At 70.9% G+C, this 19,473-nt stretch overlaps 1 protein-coding gene across 1 annotated transcript; it reads left to right on the forward strand.

Moving 5' to 3' along the window:
* Nucleotides 1-479: 479 nt before the first annotated feature.
* On the forward strand, nucleotides 480-19,206 carry IRAK1 (interleukin 1 receptor associated kinase 1; the record flags this gene model as incomplete). Its single annotated transcript, XM_075727257.1, is given in 13 exon segments — nucleotides 480-546; nucleotides 930-1,049; nucleotides 1,197-1,406; nucleotides 1,918-2,022; nucleotides 12,389-12,516; nucleotides 12,518-12,557; nucleotides 13,584-13,611; nucleotides 15,513-15,630; nucleotides 16,908-16,972; nucleotides 18,097-18,127; nucleotides 18,130-18,213; nucleotides 19,096-19,176; nucleotides 19,178-19,206. Coding segments are annotated over 13 exon segments (1,106 nt in total), but the record flags the coding sequence as incomplete, so codon positions are not given.
* Nucleotides 19,207-19,473: the final 267 nt, after the last annotated feature.

The following is a 19,473-nucleotide window of genomic DNA, read 5'->3' on the forward strand; positions in this document are numbered from 1 at the left end:
ATCCCAGATTGCTCTGCGGGGCGTCAGCAGATCCCGGATCGCTCCATGGGGCATCAGCGGATCCTGGATTGCTCCGCGGGGCGTCAGCGGATCCCGGATCGCTCCGCGCGGTGCCAGGGCTGCACGTTCCTGATCACTTCACGGGCGTCAGCGGATCCCGGATTGCTCCATGGGGCGTCAGTGGATCCCAAATCGCTCCACGGGGCGTCAGCGGATCCCCGAATGCTCTGCAGGTTGTCAGCAAATCCTGGATTGCTCCGCGGGGCATCAGCGGATCCCGGATTGCTCCACGGGGCGTCAGTGGATCCTGGGTCACTCCGCACAGTGCCGGGGCTGCAGGTTCCTGATCTCTCCGTGGGGCGTCAGTGGATCCCGGATCGCTCCGCGGGGTGTCAGTGGATCCCAGATTGCTTTGCAGGGCATCAGCGGATCCCGGATTGGTCCGCGCGGTGCCGGGGCTGCAGGTTCCTGATCGCCCCATGGGGCGTCAGCAGATCCCGGATCGCTCTGCGGGGCATCAGCGGATCCCCAATTACTCCATGGGGCGTCAGCGGATCCCCGGCGGCTCTGCGTGGGGTCAAGGCTGTGGATCCCGAATCTCTCCACGTGGCTCCAGCAGATTCCTGCTCGCTCCGTGCCGTGCCGGTTGGGGTTACGGATCGTGGATCACTCTGCACGGCGCCGGGGCTGCGGATCCCCGCTTGCTCCGCGTGACGTCGGTGGATCCCAGACCGGTCCACGTGGTATCGGGGCGCTGGATCCCAGATCGCTCTGCAAGGCTCCAGCAGATCCCGACCTCTCCTCGTGGTGTCAGTGGATCCCGGATCTCCCTGCGCGGCATTGGGGCTGGTGGATCCTGGATCTCCCTGGGTGACGTCAGCGGATCCTGGATCTCCCCGGGTGACGTCAGTGGATCCTGGATCTCCCAGGTGATGTCACTGGATCCCGGATCTCCCTGGGTGATGTCACTAGATCCTGGATCTCCCTGGGTGACGTCAGCAGATCCCGGATCTCCCCGGGTGATGTCAGTGGCTCCTGGATCTCCCTGGGTGACGTCACTGGATCCCAGGTCTCCCAGGTGATGTCAGCGGATCCCGGATCTCCCCGGGTGACGTCACTGGATCCCAGGTCTCCCAGGTGATGTCAGCGGATCCCGGATCTCCCTGGGTGACGTCACTGGATCCCAGGTCTCCCAGGTGATGTCAGCGGATCCCGGATCTCCCTGGGTGACGTCACTGGATCCCAGGTCTCCCAGGTGATGTCAGTGGATCCCGGATCTCCCCGGGTGACGTCAGCGGATCCTGGATCTCGCCCGGGTGACGTCACTGGATCCTGGATCTCCCCGGGTGACGTCAGCGGATCCCGGATCTCCCCGGGTGACGTCACTGGATCCCGGATCTCCCCGGGTGACGTCAGCGGATCCCGGATCTCGCCCCATCCCCAAGGCCCCCCGGCTCCGGAGTCGTCCCTGCCCCCCCCCGAGTCCTGGCAGCCGTGACATCACAGCTGAGACGTCACACGCACACCCCCCCCGGTCGCCGACGTCATCGCCTTGATGATGTCACGGTGGGGAATCGGGCCTGGGCAGGGCGGCCGCCCGCGTGGCCCCGCCCCTTGCGGCCAGACCCCGCCCCTTGGCCCCGCCCCCGGCGGCGGGGCGCGGTTCCGCCACTCTCAAGATGGCGCCCGTTTCCCCGGCAACGGCGCGGCGCGGGCGGGGGCACTTCCGCCACGCTGGGGATGGCGGCGCGGCCCGGCCGGTGCGCGCCTGCGCAGTGGGGCGGCCGCTCTTAAAGGGGAAGTGTCCGGCCGAGCCCGCGGCGGGAGGCATGGCGGGGCCGGGGCCGGGAGCGGGAGCGGGAGCGGGAGCGGGAGCGGGAGCGGGATCGGGATCGGGATCGGGATCGGGGCTGGGAGCGGGAGCGGGGCCCGGGCCCTACCTGTACGAGCTGCCCGCCTGGCTCATGTGCAGCTTCTGCCGCCTGATGGACGCGCTGAACCGCTCGGACTGGGAGCGCTTCGGTGAGGGGGGCACTGGGGGCACTGGGGGCACTGGGGGGGCACTGGGGGGGCACTGGGGGCACTGGGAGGCACTGGGGGCACTGGGGGGGCACTGGGAGGCACTGGGAGGCACTGGGGGGGCGCTGAGGGGCACGGGGAGGGCGCTGGGGGGCACTGGGAGGCACTGGGGGGTACTGGGAGGCACTGGGGGGGGCGCTGGGAGGGGACTGTGGGTCACTGGGAGGGACTGGGGGGCAATGGGAGGGACTGGGGGGCAATGGGAGGGCGCTGGGAGGGCACTGGGGGGCACTGGGAGGGCGCTGGAGGGCACTGGGAGGCACTGGGGGGTACTGGGAGGCACTGGGGGGGGCGCTGGGAGGGGACTGTGGGTCACTGGGAGGGACTGGGGGGCAATGGGAGGGACTGGGGGGCAATGGGAGGGCGCTGGGAGGGCACTGGGGGGCACTGGGAGGGCGCTGGAGGGCACTGGGAGGCACTGGGGGGTACTGGGGGGCACTGGGGGGGCGCTGGGAGGGGACTGGGGGTCACTGGGAGGGACTGGGGGTCACTGGGAGGGACTGGGGGGCACTGGGAGGCACTGGGGGGCACTGGGAGGGCACTGGGGAGCACTGGGAAGGGGCCAGGGGGGACTGGGATGGACTGGGGTGCGCTGGGATGAAGCTGGGAAGCGCTGGGGAGGACTGGGATGGACCGGGACGCAGCAGGGCTGGCTGAGGTGGCACTGGGACGGACTGGGATGGACTGGGATGCAGTGGGGCAGCTGTCAGAGCTGACAGGGGGCACTGGGACGGACTGGGATGGACTGGGATGCAGCAGAGGTGTCTGGGGATGGGCTGGGATGCAGGGAGGCTGGCTGGGGCGGCACTGGGACGGACTGGGATGGACTGGGAGGGACTGGGATTCAATGGGGCTGGCTGGGATGGCACTGGGATGCACTGGGATGGACTGGGAGGGACTGGGATGCCATGGGGCTGGTTGTGGTGGCACTGGGGTGGCACTGGGATGCACTGGGAGGGACTGAGCAGCACTGGGATGCACTGGGCGGCACTGGGACATGCTGGGATCTGGGATGCGCTGGGAGGGACTGGGATGCACTGGGATGGCACTGGGCGGCACTGGGAGGGACTGGGCAGCACTGGGATGCACTGGGATGGCACTGGGATGCACTGGGCGGCACTGGGACACGCTGGGATCTGGGATGCGCTGGGGCGTGCTGGGGTCCTGGATGCGCCGGGATGCGCTGGGACACGTTGGGATCTGGGCGGCACTGGGATGGACTGGGATCTGGGATGCGCTGGGAGGGACTGGGACGCGCTGGGCAGCACTGGGCAGCACTGGGTGGCACTGGGATGCGCTGGGATCTAGGATGCGCTGGGATCGGGATGTGCTGGGTTGCGCTGGGAGGGACTGGGACGCGCTGGGATGCGCTGGGAGGGACTGGGAAATGCTGGGATGCACTGGGCGGCACTGGGCAGCACTGGGTGGCACTGGGACGCGCTGGGATCCAGGGTGCGCTGGGATCAGGATGTGCTGGGACGCGCTGGGCAGCACTGGGATGCGCTGGGATGTGCTGGGAGGGGCTGGGATGTGCTGGGACGCACTGGGATGTGCTGGGAGGGACGGGGACGCGCTGGGCAGCACTGGGCGGCAGTGGGATGTGCTGGGAGGTGCTGGGACACGCTGGGATGCACTGGGCAGTGCTGGGACGCGCTGGGACGTGCTGGGATGAACTGGGATGCACTGGGATGCAATGGGCGGCACTGGGATGCTCTGAGATGCGCTGGGCAGCACTGGGCGGCACTGGGACGTGCTGGGCGGCACTGGGACGTGCTGGGATGCACTGGGCTGCGCTGGGCCGCCCTGGGTGGCACTGGGATGTGCTGGGATGCACTGGGAGGGACTGGGCGGCACTGGGCCACACTGGGAGGGACTGGGATGCGCAGGGAGGGACTGGGTGGCACTGGGCGGCACTGGGATGCACTGGGAGGGACTGGGCCGCGCTGGGACGCACTGGGCCGTGCAGGGAGGGACTGGGATGGACTGGACGGCACTGGGTGGCACTGGGATGCACTGGGCGGCACTGGGCCGCGCTGGGAGGGACTGGGACATGCTGGGCCGCGCTGGCCGCGCTGGTTAGGACTGGGACGGACTGGGATGCACTGGGCGGCACTGGGCCGTGCTGGGATGGACTGGGCTGCGCTGGGAGGGACTGGGACATGCTGGCCGCGCTGGCTGTGCTGGGATGGACTGGGACGGACTGGGATGGACTGGGCTGCGCTGGGAGGGACTGGGACATGCTGGGCCTTGCTGGCTGCGCTGGGAAGGACTGGGATGGACTGGGATGCACTGGGATGGACTGGGATGCACTGGGCGGCACGGGGCTGTGCTGGGATGGATGGACTGGGATGCACTGGGATGCAATGGGATGCACTGGGCCGTGCTGGGATGGATGGACTGGGATGCACTGGGCGGCACTGGGCCGTGCTGGGATGGACTGGGCTGCGCTGGGAGGGACTGGGACATGCTGGCCGCGCTGGCTGTGCTGGGAAGGACTGGGACGGACTGGGATGCACTGGGATGCACTGGGATGCACTGGGCGGCACTGGGCCGTGCTGGGATGGACTGGGCTGCGCTGGGAGGGACTGGGACATGCTGGGCCGCGCTGGCTGCGCTGGGAAGGACTGGGATGGACTGGGATGCACTGGGATGCAATGGGATGCACTGGGTGGCACGGGGCCGTGCTGGGATGGATGGACTGGGATGCACTGGGCGGCACTGGGCCGTGCTGGGATGGATGGACTGGGATGCACTGGGCGGCACGGGGCCGTGCTGGGATGGATGGACTGGGATGCACTGGGCGGCACTGGGCCGTGCTGGGATGGATGGACTGGGATGCACTGGGCGGCACGGGGCCGTGCTGGGATGGATGGACTGGGATGCACTGGGCGGCACTGGGCCGTGCTGGGATGGACTGGGCTGCGCTGGGAGGGACTGGGACATGCTGGCCGCGCTGGCTGTGCTGGGAAGGACTGGGACGGACTGGGATGCACTGGGATGCAATGGGATGCACTGGGTGGCACGGGGCCGTGCTGGGATGGATGGACTGGGATGCACTGGGCGGCACTGGGCCGTGCTGGGATGGATGGACTGGGATGCACTGGGCGGCACGGGGCCGTGCTGGGATGGATGGACTGGGATGCACTGGGCGGCACTGGGCCGTGCTGGGATGGATGGACTGGGATGCACTGGGCGGCACGGGGCCGTGCTGGGATGGATGGACTGGGATGCACCTGGGCGGCACTGGGCCGTGCTGGGATGGATGGACTGGGATGCACTGGGCGGCACTGGGCCGTGCTGGGATGGACTGGGCTGCGCTGGGAGGGACTGGGACATGCTGGCCGCGCTGGCTGTGCTGGGAAGGACTGGACGGACTGGGATGCACTGGGATGCACTGGGATGCACTGGGCGGCACTGGGCCGTGCTGGATGGACTGGGCTGCGCTGGGAGGGACTGGGACATGCTGGGCCGCGCTGGCTGCGCTGGGAAGGACTGGGATGGACTGGGATGCACTGGGATGCAATGGGATGCACTGGGCGGCACGGGGCCGTGCTGGGATGGATGGACTGGGATGCACTGGGCGGCACTGGGCCGTGCTGGGATGGATGGACTGGGATGCACTGGGCGGCACGGGGCCGTGCTGGGATGGATGGACTGGGATGCACTGGGCGGCACGGGGCCGTGCTGGGATGGATGGACTGGGATGCACTGGGCGGCACTGGGCCGTGCTGGGATGGACTGGGCTGCGCTGGGAGGGACTGGGACATGCTGGCCGCGCTGGCTGTGCTGGGAAGGACTGGACGGACTGGGATGCACTGGGATGCAATGGGATGCACTGGGCGGCACTGGGCCGTGCTGGGATGGACTGGGCTGCGCTGGGAGGGACTGGGACATGCTGGGCCGTGCTGGCTGCGCTGGGAAGGACTGGGATGGACTGGGATGCACTGGGATGCAATGGGATGCACTGGGCGGCACGGGGCCGTGCTGGGATGGATGGACTGGGATGCACTGGGCGGCACTGGGCCGTGCTGGGATGGATGGACTGGATGCACTGGGCGGCATGGGGCCGTGCTGGGATGGGATGGACTGGGATGCACTGGGCGGCACTGGGCCGTGCTGGGATGGATGGACTGGGATGCACTGGGCGGCACTGGGCCGTGCTGGGATGGATGGACTGGGATGCACTGGGCGGCATGGGGCCGTGCTGGGATGGATGGACTGGGATGCACTGGGCGGCACTGGGCCGTGCTGGGATGGACTGGGCTGCGCTGGGAGGGACTGGGACATGCTGGGCCGCGCTGGCTGCGCTGGGAAGGACTGGGATGGACTGGGATGCACTGGGATGGACTGGGATGCACTGGGCGGCACGGGGCCGTGCTGGGATGGATGGACTGGGATGCACCTGGGATGCACGGGGCCGTGCTGGGATGGACTGGGCTGCGCTGGGAGGGACTGGGACATGCTGGCCGCGCTGGCTGTGCTGGGAAGGACTGGGATGCACTGGGATGCAATGGGATGCACTGGGATGCACTGGGTGGCACGGGGCCGTGCTGGGATGGATGGACTGGGATGCACTGGGCGGCACTGGGCCGTGCTGGGATGGATGGACTGGGATGCACTGGGCGGCATGGGGCCGTGCTGGGATGGATGGACTGGGATGCACTGGGCGGCACTGGGCCCGTGCTGGGATGGACTGGGCTGCGCTGGGAGGGACTGGGACATGCTGGCCGCGCTGGCTGTGCTGGGAAGGACTGGACGGACTGGGATGCACTGGGATGCAATGGGATGCACTGGGCGGCACTGGGCCGTGCTGGGATGGACTGGGCTGCGCTGGGAGGGACTGGGACATGCTGGGCCGCGCTGGCTGCGCTGGGAAGGACTGGGATGGACTGGGATGCACTGGGATGCAATGGGATGCACTGGGCGGCACGGGGCCGTGCTGGGATGGATGGACTGGGATGCACTGGGCGGCACTGGGCCGTGCTGGGATGGATGGACTGGGATGCACTGGGCGGCACGGGGCCGTGCTGGGATGGATGGACTGGGATGCACTGGGCGGCACTGGGCCGTGCTGGGATGGACTGGGCTGCGCTGGGAGGGACTGGGACATGCTGGGCCGCGCTGGCTGTGCTGGGAAGGACTGGGATGCACTGGATGCAATGGGATGCACTGGATGCACTGGGTGGCACGGGGCCGTGCTGGGATGGATGGACTGGGATGCACTGGGCGGCACTGGGCCGTGCTGGGATGGATGGACTGGGATGCACTGGGCGGCACGGGCCGTGCTGGGATGGATGGACTGGGATGCACTGGGCGGCACGGGGCCGTGCTGGGATGGATGGACTGGGATGCACTGGGCGGCACTGGGCCGTGCTGGGATGGACTGGGCTGCGCTGGGAGGGACTGGGACATGCTGGCCGCGCTGGCTGTGCTGGGAAGGACTGGGACGGACTGGGATGCACTGGGATGCAATGGGATGCACTGGGCGGCACTGGGCCGTGCTGGGATGGACTGGGCTGCGCTGGGAGGGACTGGGACATGCTGGGCCGTGCTGGCTGCGCTGGAAGGACTGGGATGGACTGGGATGCACTGGGATGCAATGGGATGCACTGGGCGGCACGGGGCCGTGCTGGGATGGATGGACTGGGATGCACTGGGCGGCACTGGGCCGTGCTGGGATGGATGGACTGGGATGCACTGGGCGGCATGGGGCCGTGCTGGGATGGATGGACTGGGATGCACTGGGCGGCACTGGGCCGTGCTGGGATGGACTGGGCTGCGCTGGGAGGGACTGGGACATGCTGGCCGCGCTGGCTGTGCTGGGAAGGACTGGGACGGACTGGGATGCACTGGGATGCAATGGGATGCACTGGGCGGCACTGGGCCGTGCTGGGATGGACTGGGCTGCGCTGGGAGGGACTGGGACATGCTGGGCCGCGCTGGCTGCGCTGGGAAGGACTGGGGATGGACTGGGATGCACTGGGATGCAATGGGATGCACTGGGCGGCACGGGGCCGTGCTGGGATGGATGGACTGGGATGCACTGGGCGGCACTGGGCCGTGCTGGGATGGATGGACTGGGGATGCACTGGGCGGCACGGGGCCGTGCTGGGATGGATGGACTGGGATGCACTGGGCGGCACTGGGCCGTGCTGGGATGGACTGGGCTGCGCTGGGAGGGACTGGGACATGCTGGCCGCGCTGGCTGTGCTGGGAAGGACTGGGATGCACTGGGATGCACTGGGATGCACTGGGATGCACTGGGATGCACTGGGTGGCACGGGGCCGTGCTGGGATGGATGGACTGGGATGCACTGGGCGGCACTGGGCCGTGCTGGGATGGATGGACTGGGATGCACTGGCGGCACGGGGGCCGTGCTGGGATGGATGGACTGGGATGCACTGGGCGGCACTGGGCCGTGCTGGGATGGACTGGGCTGCGCTGGGAGGGACTGGGACATGCTGGCCGCGCTGGCTGTGCTGGGAAGGCTGGGACGGACTGGGATGCACTGGGATGCAATGGGATGCACTGGGCGGCACTGGGCCGTGCTGGGATGGACTGGGCTGCGCTGGGAGGGACTGGGACATGCTGGGCCGCGCTGGCTGCGCTGGGAAGGACTGGGATGCACTGGGATGCACTGGGATGGACTGGGATGCACTGGGTGGCACGGGGCCGTGCTGGGATGGATGGACTGGGATGCACTGGGCGGCACTGGGCCGTGCTGGGATGGATGGACTGGGATGCACTGGGCGGCACGGGGCCGTGCTGGGATGGATGGACTGGGATGCACTGGGCGGCACTGGGCCGTGCTGGGATGGACTGGGCTGCGCTGGGGAGGGACTGGGACATGCTGGCCGCGCTGGCTGTGCTGGGAAGGACTGGGATGCACTGGGATGCAATGGGATGCACTGGGATGCACTGGGTGGCACGGGGCCGTGCTGGGATGGATGGACTGGGATGCACTGGGCGGCACTGGGCCGTGCTGGGATGGATGGACTGGGATGCACTGGGCGGCACGGGGCCGTGCTGGGATGGATGGACTGGGATGCACTGGGCGGCATGGGGCCGTGCTGGGATGGATGGACTGGGATGCACTGGGGCGGCACTGGGCCGTGCTGGGATGGACTGGGCTGCGCTGGGAGGGACTGGGACATGCTGGCCGCGCTGGCTGTGCTGGGAAGGACTGGGACGGACTGGGATGCACTGGGATGCAATGGGATGCACTGGGCGGCACTGGGCCGTGCTGGGATGGACTGGGCTGCGCTGGGAGGGACTGGGACATGCTGGGCCGTGCTGGCTGCGCTGGGAAGGACTGGGATGGACTGGGATGCACTGGGATGCAATGGGATGCACTGGGCGGCACGGGGCCGTGCTGGGATGGATGGACTGGGATGCACTGGGCGGCACTGGGCCGTGCTGGGATGGATGGACTGGGATGCACTGGGCGGCATGGGGCCGTGCTGGGATGGATGGACTGGGATGCACTGGGCGGCACTGGGCCGTGCTGGGATGGACTGGGCTGCGCTGGGAGGGACTGGGACATGCTGGCCGCGCTGGCTGTGCTGGAAGGACTGGGACGGACTGGGATGCACTGGGATGCAATGGGATGCACTGGGCGGCACTGGGCCGTGCTGGGATGGACTGGGCTGCGCTGGGAGGGACTGGGACATGCTGGGCCGCGCTGGCTGCGCTGGGAAGGACTGGGATGGACTGGGATGCACTGGGATGCAATGGGATGCACTGGGCGGCACGGGGCCGTGCTGGGATGGATGGACTGGGATGCACTGGGCGGCACTGGGCCGTGCTGGGATGGATGGACTGGGATGCACTGGGCGGCACGGGGCCGTGCTGGGATGGATGGACTGGGATGCACTGGGCGGCACTGGGCCGTGCTGGGATGGACTGGGCTGCGCTGGGAGGGACTGGGACATGCTGGCCGCGCTGGCTGTGCTGGAAGGACTGGGATGCACTGGATGCAATGGGATGCACTGGGATGCACTGGGTGGCACGGGGCCGTGCTGGGATGGATGGACTGGGATGCACTGGGCGGCACTGGGCCGTGCTGGGATGGATGGACTGGGATGCACTGGGCGGCACGGGGCCGTGCTGGGATGGATGGACTGGGATGCACTGGGCGGGCACTGGGCCGTGCTGGGATGGACTGGGCTGCGCTGGGAGGGACTGGGACATGCTGGCCGCGCTGGCTGTGCTGGGAAGGACTGGGACGGACTGGGATGCACTGGGATGCAATGGGATGCACTGGGCGGCACTGGGCCGTGCTGGGATGGACTGGGCTGCGCTGGGAGGGACTGGGACATGCTGGGCCGCGCTGGCTGCGCTGGGAAGGACTGGGATGGACTGGGATGCACTGGGATGCACTGGGATGCACTGGGCGGCACTGGGCCGTGCTGGGATGGATGGACTGGGATGCACTGGGCGGCACTGGGCCGTGCTGGGATGGATGGACTGGGATGCACTGGGCGGCACGGGGCCGTGCTGGGATGGATGGACTGGATGCACTGGGCGGCACTGGGCCGTGCTGGGATGGACTGGGCTGCGCTGGGAGGGACTGGGACATGCTGGCCGCGCTGGCTGTGCTGGGAAGGACTGGGATGCACTGGGATGCAATGGGATGCACTGGGATGCACTGGGTGGCACGGGGCCGTGCTGGGATGGATGGACTGGGATGCACTGGGCGGCACTGGGCCGTGCTGGGATGGATGGACTGGGATGCACTGGGCGGCACGGGGGCCGTGCTGGGATGGATGGACTGGGATGCACTGGGCGGCACTGGGCCGTGCTGGGATGGACTGGGCTGCGCTGGGAGGGACTGGGACATGCTGGCCGCGCTGGCTGTGCTGGGAAGGACTGGGACGGACTGGGATGCACTGGGATGCAATGGGATGCACTGGGCGGCACTGGGCCGTGCTGGGATGGACTGGGCTGCGCTGGGAGGGACAGGGACATGCTGGGCCGTGCTGGCTGCGCTGGGAAGGACTGGGATGGACTGGGATGCACTGGGATGCAATGGGATGCACTGGGCGGCACGGGGCCGTGCTGGGATGGATGGACTGGGATGCACTGGGCGGCACTGGGCCGTGCTGGGATGGATGGACTGGGATGCACTGGGCGGCATGGGGCCGTGCTGGGATGGATGGACTGGGATGCACTGGGCGGCACTGGGCCGTGCTGGGATGGACTGGGCTGCGCTGGGAGGGACTGGGACATGCTGGCCGCGCTGGCTGTGCTGGGAAGGACTGGGACGGACTGGGATGCACTGGGATGCAATGGGATGCACTGGGCGGCACTGGGCCGTGCTGGGATGGACTGGGCTGCGCTGGGAGGGACTGGGACATGCTGGGCCGCGCTGGCTGCGCTGGGAAGGACTGGGATGGACTGGGATGCACTGGGATGCAATGGGATGCACTGGGCGGCACGGGGCCGTGCTGGGATGGATGGACTGGGATGCACTGGGCGGCACTGGGCCGTGCTGGGATGGATGGACTGGGATGCACTGGGCGGCACGGGGCCGTGCTGGGATGGATGGACTGGGATGCACTGGGCGGCACTGGGCCGTGCTGGGATGGACTGGGCTGCGCTGGGAGGGACTGGGACATGCTGGCCGCGCTGGCTGTGCTGGGAAGGACTGGGATGCACTGGGATGCAATGGGATGCACTGGGATGCACTGGGTGGCACGGGGCCGTGCTGGGATGGATGGACTGGGATGCACTGGGCGGCACTGGGCCGTGCTGGGATGGATGGACTGGGATGCACTGGGCGGCACGGGGCCGTGCTGGGATGGATGGACTGGGATGCACTGGGCGGCACTGGGCCGTGCTGGGATGGACTGGGCTGCGCTGGGAGGGACTGGACATGCTGGCCGCGCTGGCTGTGCTGGGAAGGACTGGGACGGACTGGGATGCACTGGGATGCAATGGGATGCACTGGGCGGCACGGGGCCGTGCTGGGATGGATGGACTGGGATGCACTGGGTGGCACTGGGCTGTGCTGGGATGGACTGGGCTGTGCTGGGAGGGACTGGGACGGGCTGGGACGCACTGGGCCGCGCTGGCCGCGCTGGCCGCCCGGGTGACGGTGGTGCCGTCGGTGACGGTGCCGGTGGTGCCGTCGGTGGTGGTGGTGCCGTCGGTGCCGGTGCCGGGTGGCGGTGACGGTGGTGCCGTCGGTGGTGGGTGGTGCCGTCGGTGCCGGTGCCGGTGGTGGTGCCGGTGGTGCCGTCGGTGGCGGTGGTGCCGTCGGTGCCGGTGCCGGTGGCGGGTGACGGTGGTGCCGTGGGTGGCGGGCAGCCTCGCGGCTGGTGCCGGAGCAGGGGGAGCTGCGTTTGGCCGCCGCCGGGCCGGGCCCCACGGCCGCCGTGCTGTGGGGGTGGGCGCAGCGCAACGGGCGCCTGCGGGAGCTGCTGGAGCTGCTGCGGGGGGCTGCGGCTGCTGCGGGCCCACGACATGCTGGCCGCCTGTGAGACCCCCGGACCCCCCCCCCAGGGACCCCCCCCCAGGACCCCCAGGACACCCTGGGACCCCCCCCCGTGGGAACCCCTGGGACCCCCCTGGGACCCCTCCCGGGAACCCCCCCTGTGGGACCCCCCGGGACCCCTGGGACCCCCCTGGGACCCCCCCCCCGTGGGACCCCCCCCCGGGACCCCCCGGGACCCCCCCCCCCCGGGACCCCCCCCCATGGGACCCCCCCCCGGGACCCCCTGGGACCCCCCCCCCCCATGGGACCCCCCCCCCCCGGGACCCCCCTGGGACCCCCTGGGACACCCCCCTGTGGGACGCCCCCCCCGGGACCCCCCCCCCGTGGGAACGCCCCCTTTGAGACTCCCCTGGGACCCCCCCCCTTTGGGAACCCCTGAGGCCCCCTGGGACCCCCCCCCCGTGAGACCCCTCTGGGACCCCCATAGGACCCCCCCCGGGACCCCCGTGGGACCCCCTGGGACCCCCCCCCCGGGAGCCCCCTGGGACCCCTCCCTTTGGGAACCCCTGGGGCCCCCTGGGACCCCCCCCGTGAGACCCCTCTGGGACCCCCATAGGACCCCCCCCGGGACCCCCCTGGGACACCCCTGGGAACCCCCCCTGTGGGACCCCCCCCTTTGGGACCCCCCCCTTTGGACCCCCCCCCCTTGGGACCCCCCCTGGGACCACCCCAGGACCCCCCCTGGGACCCCCGTGGGACACCCCCCGGGACCCCCCCGCTTTGGGACCCCCCCCAGACCCCCTGGGACCCACTGGGACACCCCCCTTTGGGACCCCTCTCTTTGGGACCCCCATGAGACCCCCCCAGGACACCCCCAGGACCCCCCTGGGACCCCCCCCGGCATCCCCCCCGAGCCCCCCGAGCCCCCCCGGCACCCCAAAGATGCCCCTAGGACCCCCCCGAGCCCCTCTGGGACCCCCCCAAACCCTGCTGCCCCCCCCCCCCCCGGGACCCCCCAATCCCCCCCCAAACCCCTGCCCCCCCCAACCGCCCCCCCTGTGTCCCCAGGGTACCCCGACCTGGCCGCCCCCACGGAGCCCCCCCCCGCTGCCCCCCATGGACCCCCCCCCGCGCTCCCCGGGACCCCCAGCCCGCGGCTGCTCCCCACGGCCCCCCCGGGCCCCCCCCTCCACTGCCAGCACCGCCTCCGCATGGGACCCCCCAAAATGGTCCCCCCCCAGGTAACACCCGAAAAGTGGAGGGGGGGGTGATGGGGGGGGGCGCAGGGTCCCGTCCCCCCCAAACTGACCCCCCCCCCCCCCCCCAGAACCGTCCCTGCCCCTCCCGGGGCCCCCCCCCAGCGCCCTCCTCAGCAACCCCAGCCTGGACCCCCCGTTACCGGGACCCCCCGTCCCCCCCCGACCAGGTATGGGGCTGGGGGGGGCAATTGGGGGTCCTGGGGGGGGTTTGGGGAGGGGCTGGGGGGGGAAACTGGGGGGTCCTGGGGGGGTTTGGGAGGGGCTGGGGGGGGCAATTGGGGGTCCTGGGGGGGCAATTGGGGGGTCCTGGGGGGTTTGGGAGGGGGCTGGGGGGGGCAATTGGGGGTCCTGGGGGGTTTGGGAGGGGCTGGGGGGGCAATTGGGGGGTCCTGGGGGGGGCAATTGGGGGTCCTGGGGGGTTTGGGAGGGGCTGGGGGGGGTAATTGGGGGTCCTGGGGGGGCAATTGGGGGTCCTGGGGGGTTTTGGGAGGGGGCTGGGGGGGGGTAATTGGGGGTCCTGGGGGGGCAATTGGGGGTCCTGGGGGGTTTGGGAGGGGCTGGGGGGGGCAATTGGGGGTCCTGGGGGGGCAATTGGGGGTCCTGGGGGGTTTGGGGAGGGGCTGGGGGGGGGCAATTGGGGGTCCTGGGGGGGCAATTGGGGGTCCTGGGGGGTTTGGGAGGGGCTGGGGGGGCAATTGGGGGTCCTGGGGGGGCAATTGGGGGTCCTGGGGGGTTTGGGAGGGGCTGGGGGGGTAATTGGGGGCGGGTCCGGGGGGCAATTGGGGATCCTGGGGGTTTGGGAGGGGCTGGGGGGGTAATTGGGGGTCCTGGGGGGGCAATTGGGGGTCCTGGGGATATTTGGGGGGAGCTATAGGGGGTCCTAGGGGTATCTGGGGGGTATTTGGGGGTCCTGGGGGTATTTGGGGGGGTCTCTAGGGGGTCCTAGGGGTATCTGGGGGGTATTTGGGGGTCCTGGGGGTATTTGGGGGGGTCCTCTAGGGGGTCCTAGGGGTATCTGGGGGGTATTTGGGGGGGGTCTCTAGGGGGGTCCTAGGGGTATCTGGGGGGTATTTGGGGGGTCCTGGCGGTATTTGGGGGGGGTCTCTAGGGGGTCCTGGGGTATCTGGGGGGTATTTGGGGGTCCTGGGGGTATTTGGGGGGGGTCTCTAGGGGGTCCTAGGGGTATTGGGGGGGTATTTGGGGGTCCTGGGGGTATTTGGGGGGGTCTCTTAGGGGGTCCTAGGGGTATCTGGGGGGTATCTGGGGGTCCTGGGGTATTTGGGGGGGGCTTATAGGGGGTCCCTGGGGGTATTGGGGGGTATTTGGGGGTCCTGGCGGTATTGGGGGGGTATTTGGGGGGGCTTATAGGGGGCCCTAGTGGTATTTGGGGGGGTCTCTAGGGGGTCCTAGGGGTATCTGGGGGGCCCTGGGGGTATTTGGGGGGGCTATAGGGGGTCCTAGGGGTATCTGGGGGGCATTTTGGGGGCCCTGGGGGTATTTGGGGGGGTCTCTAGGGGGTCCTAGGGGTATTGGGGGGTATCTGGGGGGCCCTGGGGTATTTGGGGTGCCCCGGGGGTCCCCCCCCATCGCCCCCCGTCCCCGCAGGCGCTGGCGTCGCTGTGCTCGTCCCTGGCCTCGCTGAGCCCCGCGCCCCCCCCCCGCGGCCCCCCCGGCCCCGGCCCTGCCCCCCCGTGCCCCCCCCGGCCCCCCGCCCCTTCTGCTGGCCGGCCTGGGGGAGCTGGCGGGGGCCACGGGGGGGCTTCGCCGACACCCACAAGGTGGGCGAGGGCGGCTTCGGGGTGGTCTATCGCGCCCGCCTGCGCCACACCGACTACGCCGTCAAGCGCCTGCGGCAGGTGCGCGGCGACGGGGGCCGAGTCCCCAAATCCCCCCGGGACCCCCACACGGCCCCCATTTCCCCCCCGGGACCCCCACATGGCCTCGTGTCCCCCCTGGGACCCCCACAATGTCCCCAAATCCCCCCGGGACCCCCACATGCCCCTGTGTCCCCCCCCCGGGACCCCCACATGGCCTCATGTCCCCCCTGGGACCCCCACATAGCCTCATGTCCCCCCTGGGACCCCCACAATGTCCCCAAATCCCCCCGGGACCCCCCACATGCCCCTGTGTCCCCCCCGGGACCCCCACATGGCCCCGTACTCCCCTCCGGGACCCCCACAGTGTCCCCATGTCCCCAACCTGCCCCCGGGACCCCCACATGGCCCTACATCCCCCCTGGGACCCCCCCAGTGTCCCCAAATCCCCCCCGGGACCCCCACACGGCCCCAGGCCCCCAACTACCCCCCCCCAGGACCCCCACACGGCCCCGTGTCCCCAAACCCCTCCCCGGGACCCCCACATGGCCCCGTGTCCCCCCCGGACCCCCACAGTGTCCCCAAATCCCCCCCGGACCCTCACAGGGCCACAGGTCCCCCCTGAGACCCCCCACAGTGTCCCCAAATCCCCCCTGGGACCCTCAGATGGCCCCATAGTCCCCCCGGGACCCCCACATGGCCCCACAGTCCCAGCCCAGGACCCCCATGGGGTCCCCACCTCCCCAAATCCCCCCTGGGACCCCCACTTGGCCCCAGGTCCCCCCCGGGACCCCCACAGCGTCCCCATGTCCCCCCCGGGACCCCCACGTGTCCCCACAGTCCAGCCCGGGACCCCCACGGGGTCCCCACCTCCCCAATCCCCCCCTGGGACCCCCCCCACATCCCCACAGTCCCAGCCCGGGACCCCCACGGGGTCCCCACCTCCCCAAATCCCCCTGGGACCCCCCCCCACATCCCCACAGTCCCAGCCCGAGACCCCCACGGGGTCCCCACCTCCCCAAATCCCCCCTGGGACCCCCCACGAGTCCCCACAGTCCCAGCCCGGGACCCCCACGGGTCCCCACCTCCCCAAATCCCCCCTGGGACCACCCACACGTCCCCACAGTCCCAGCCCCGGGACCCCCACGGGGTCCCCACCCTCCCCAACATCCCCCCTGGGACCCCCCACGTGTCCCCACAGTCCCAGCCCGAGACCCCCACGGGGTCCCCACCTCCCCCAAATCCCCCTGGGACCCCCACGTGTCCCCACAGTCCCAGCCCGAGACCCCCACGGGGGTCCCCACCTGTCCCCCCCTTAGGACGCTGACCTGGACTGGGGGGTCCTCGTTAACAGCTTCGTTACTGAGGTGGAGAAGCTCTCACGGTAACGGGGGGGGATGCGGGGGGCTCGGGGGGGGGGCCTGGGGGCTGGGGGTGGCCCAGGGGGGTCCTGGGGGGCTTGGGGGGGGCACTTTGGGGGTCCTGGGGGGCCTGGGGGGGGGCATTTTGGGGGTCCTGGGGGTCCTGGGGGTGGCTCAGGGGGGTTCTGGGGGCTGGGAGGGGCCCAGGGGGTCCTGGGTGCAATGGAGGGGGGGGCAGGGGGGGTTCTGGGGGCTTGGGGGGGGCACTTTGGGGGGCCTGGGGGGCCTGGGGGGGGCATTTTGGGGGGCCTGGGGGCAGCTCAGGGGGGTTCTGGGGGCTGGGAGGGGCCCAGGGGGGTCCTGGGTGCAATGGGGGGGGGGGGGAGGAGGGTTCTGGGGGGCTTGGGGGGGGCACTTTGGGGGTCCTGGGGGCTTGGGGGGGGCCCAGGGGGTCCTGGGTGCAAGGGGGGGGGGGCTCAGGGGGGTCCTGGGGGTCCTGGGGGCAGCTCAGGGGGGTCCTGGGGGGGCATTTTTGGGGTCCTGGGGGGCCTGGGGGTGGCTCAGGGGGGTCCTGGGGGCTTGGGGGGGTCCAGGGGGGTCCTGCGGAGCTTGGGGGGGGTTATTTTGGGGGTCCTGGGGGCTTGGGGGGGGCCCAGGGGGTCCTGGGTGCAATGGGGGGGGGGCTCAGGGGGGTCCTGGGGGGGCATTTTGGGGGGTCCTGGGGGTCCTGGGGGGCTGGGAGGGGGCCCAGGGGGTCCTGGGTGCAAGGTGGGGGGGGGCAGGGGGGTCCTGGGTGCAATGGGGGCGGCCCAGGGGGGTCCTGCGGGGGGGGCATTTTGGGGGTCCTGGGGGGCCTGGGGGCAGCTCAGGGGGGTCCTGGGGGGCTTGGGAGGGGCTCATGGGGGGTCTTGGGTGCAATGGGGGGGGCTCAGGGGGGGGTCCTGGGTGCAATGGGGGGGGCTCAGAGGGGTCCTGGGGGCTTGGGGGGGTCCAGGGGGGTCCTGGGGAGCTTGGGGGGCATTTTGGGGGGGGCTGGGGGGATAAGGGGATGCTGGGGGGCTGGGGCTGGGGGGGGGTCCCAAGGGGTTGGGGGGGGGTCCCAGCCCCCCTCTCCCCAGGGGTGAAGCCCCCCCGGCCCCCGCCCCAGGTACCGGCACCCCAACATCGTGGAGCTGTCGGGGGGTCTGCGCCGAGGGGGGGGCACTTCTGCCTGGTCTACGCCTTCATGCCCAACGGGTCCCTGGAGCAGCGGCTGCAGGCGCAGGTGGGCGCCGGGGACCCCCGCGGGATCGAGGGGGGCTGGGGGGGTCCCCGGGGGGGGGTTTGGGGGTCCCCGGGGCAGGTTTGGGGGTCCCCGGGGGCAGGCTCGGGGGTCCCTGGGGTGGTTTGGGGGTCCCTGGGGCAGGCTCAGGGGTCCCCGGGGCAGGTTTGGGGGTCCCTGGGGCAGGCTCGGGGGGTCTCTGGGGTGGTTTAGGGGTCCCCGGGGCAGGTTTGGGGGTCCCTGGGAGGGTTTGGGGGTCCCTGGGGGCAGTTTGGGGGGTCCCTGGGGCAGGTTTTGGGGTCCCTGGGGGTGGTTTGGGGGTCCCTGGAGGGTTTGGGGGTCCCCGGGGCAGGTTTGGGGGGTCCCCAGGGGCAGGTTTAGGGGTCCCCAGGGCAGATTTGGGGGTCCCTGGGGCAGGTTTAGGGGTCCCCAGGGCAGGTTTGGGGGTCCCCAGGGCAGATTTGGGGGTCCCTGGGGCAGGGTTTAGGGGTCCCCAGGGCAGGTTTGGGGGTCCCTGGGGGGCGGTTTTGGGGGTCCCCAGGGGCAGATTTGGGGGTCCCCGGGGCAGGTTTTGGGGGTCCCCAGGGCAGATTTGGGGGGTCCCTGGGGGCGGTTTGGGGGTCCCCAGGGCAGATTTGGGGGTCCCCAGGGCAGGTTTAGGGGTCCCCAGGGCAGATTTGGGGGTCCCTGGGGCAGGTTTGGGGGGTCCCAGGGGGTCTCGAGCAGTTCAGGGGGTCTTAGGGCCACAGGGGAGACGCTCAGGGTGGTTTGGGGGTGCCCGGAGGCCGTAGAGGAGGTGCGGGGGGTCTCAGGGTGGCTTGGGGGGAGCCGGGCGCCCGCGGGGCGGTTTTGGGGGGCTGACAGCCCCCCCCCCAGTGCCCGCAGCCCCCCCTGACGTGGGCCCAGCGCCTGCACGTGCTGCTGGGCACCGGGCCCGAGCCCTCCAGTTTCCTGCACCGCGACACGCCCGGCGCTGGTGCACGGCGACGTCAAGAGGTGGGGGCTCCGGGGGGACCGGGGGGCTCGGGGGGGACTTTGGGGCACCCAGGGGGGCTCTGGGGGGGAGTTTGGGGCACCCTGGGGGGCTCTGAGGGGCGCCAGGGGGAGTTTGGGGTACTCTGGGGGGCTCTGGGGGGCTCTGGGGGGGAGTTTGGTGGTACCCTGGGGGGGCCTCTGAGGGGGCGCCAGGGGGAGTTTGGGGTACTCTGGGGGGCTCTGGGAGGAGTTTGGGGTACCCTGGGGGGGCTCTGAGGGGCTCTGGGG

Source organism: Pelecanus crispus (genome assembly GCF_030463565.1).
Source record: "Pelecanus crispus isolate bPelCri1 chromosome 24 unlocalized genomic scaffold, bPelCri1.pri SUPER_24_unloc_1, whole genome shotgun sequence".
In the NCBI taxonomy this organism is placed as follows: Eukaryota; Metazoa; Chordata; class Aves; order Pelecaniformes; family Pelecanidae; genus Pelecanus; species Pelecanus crispus.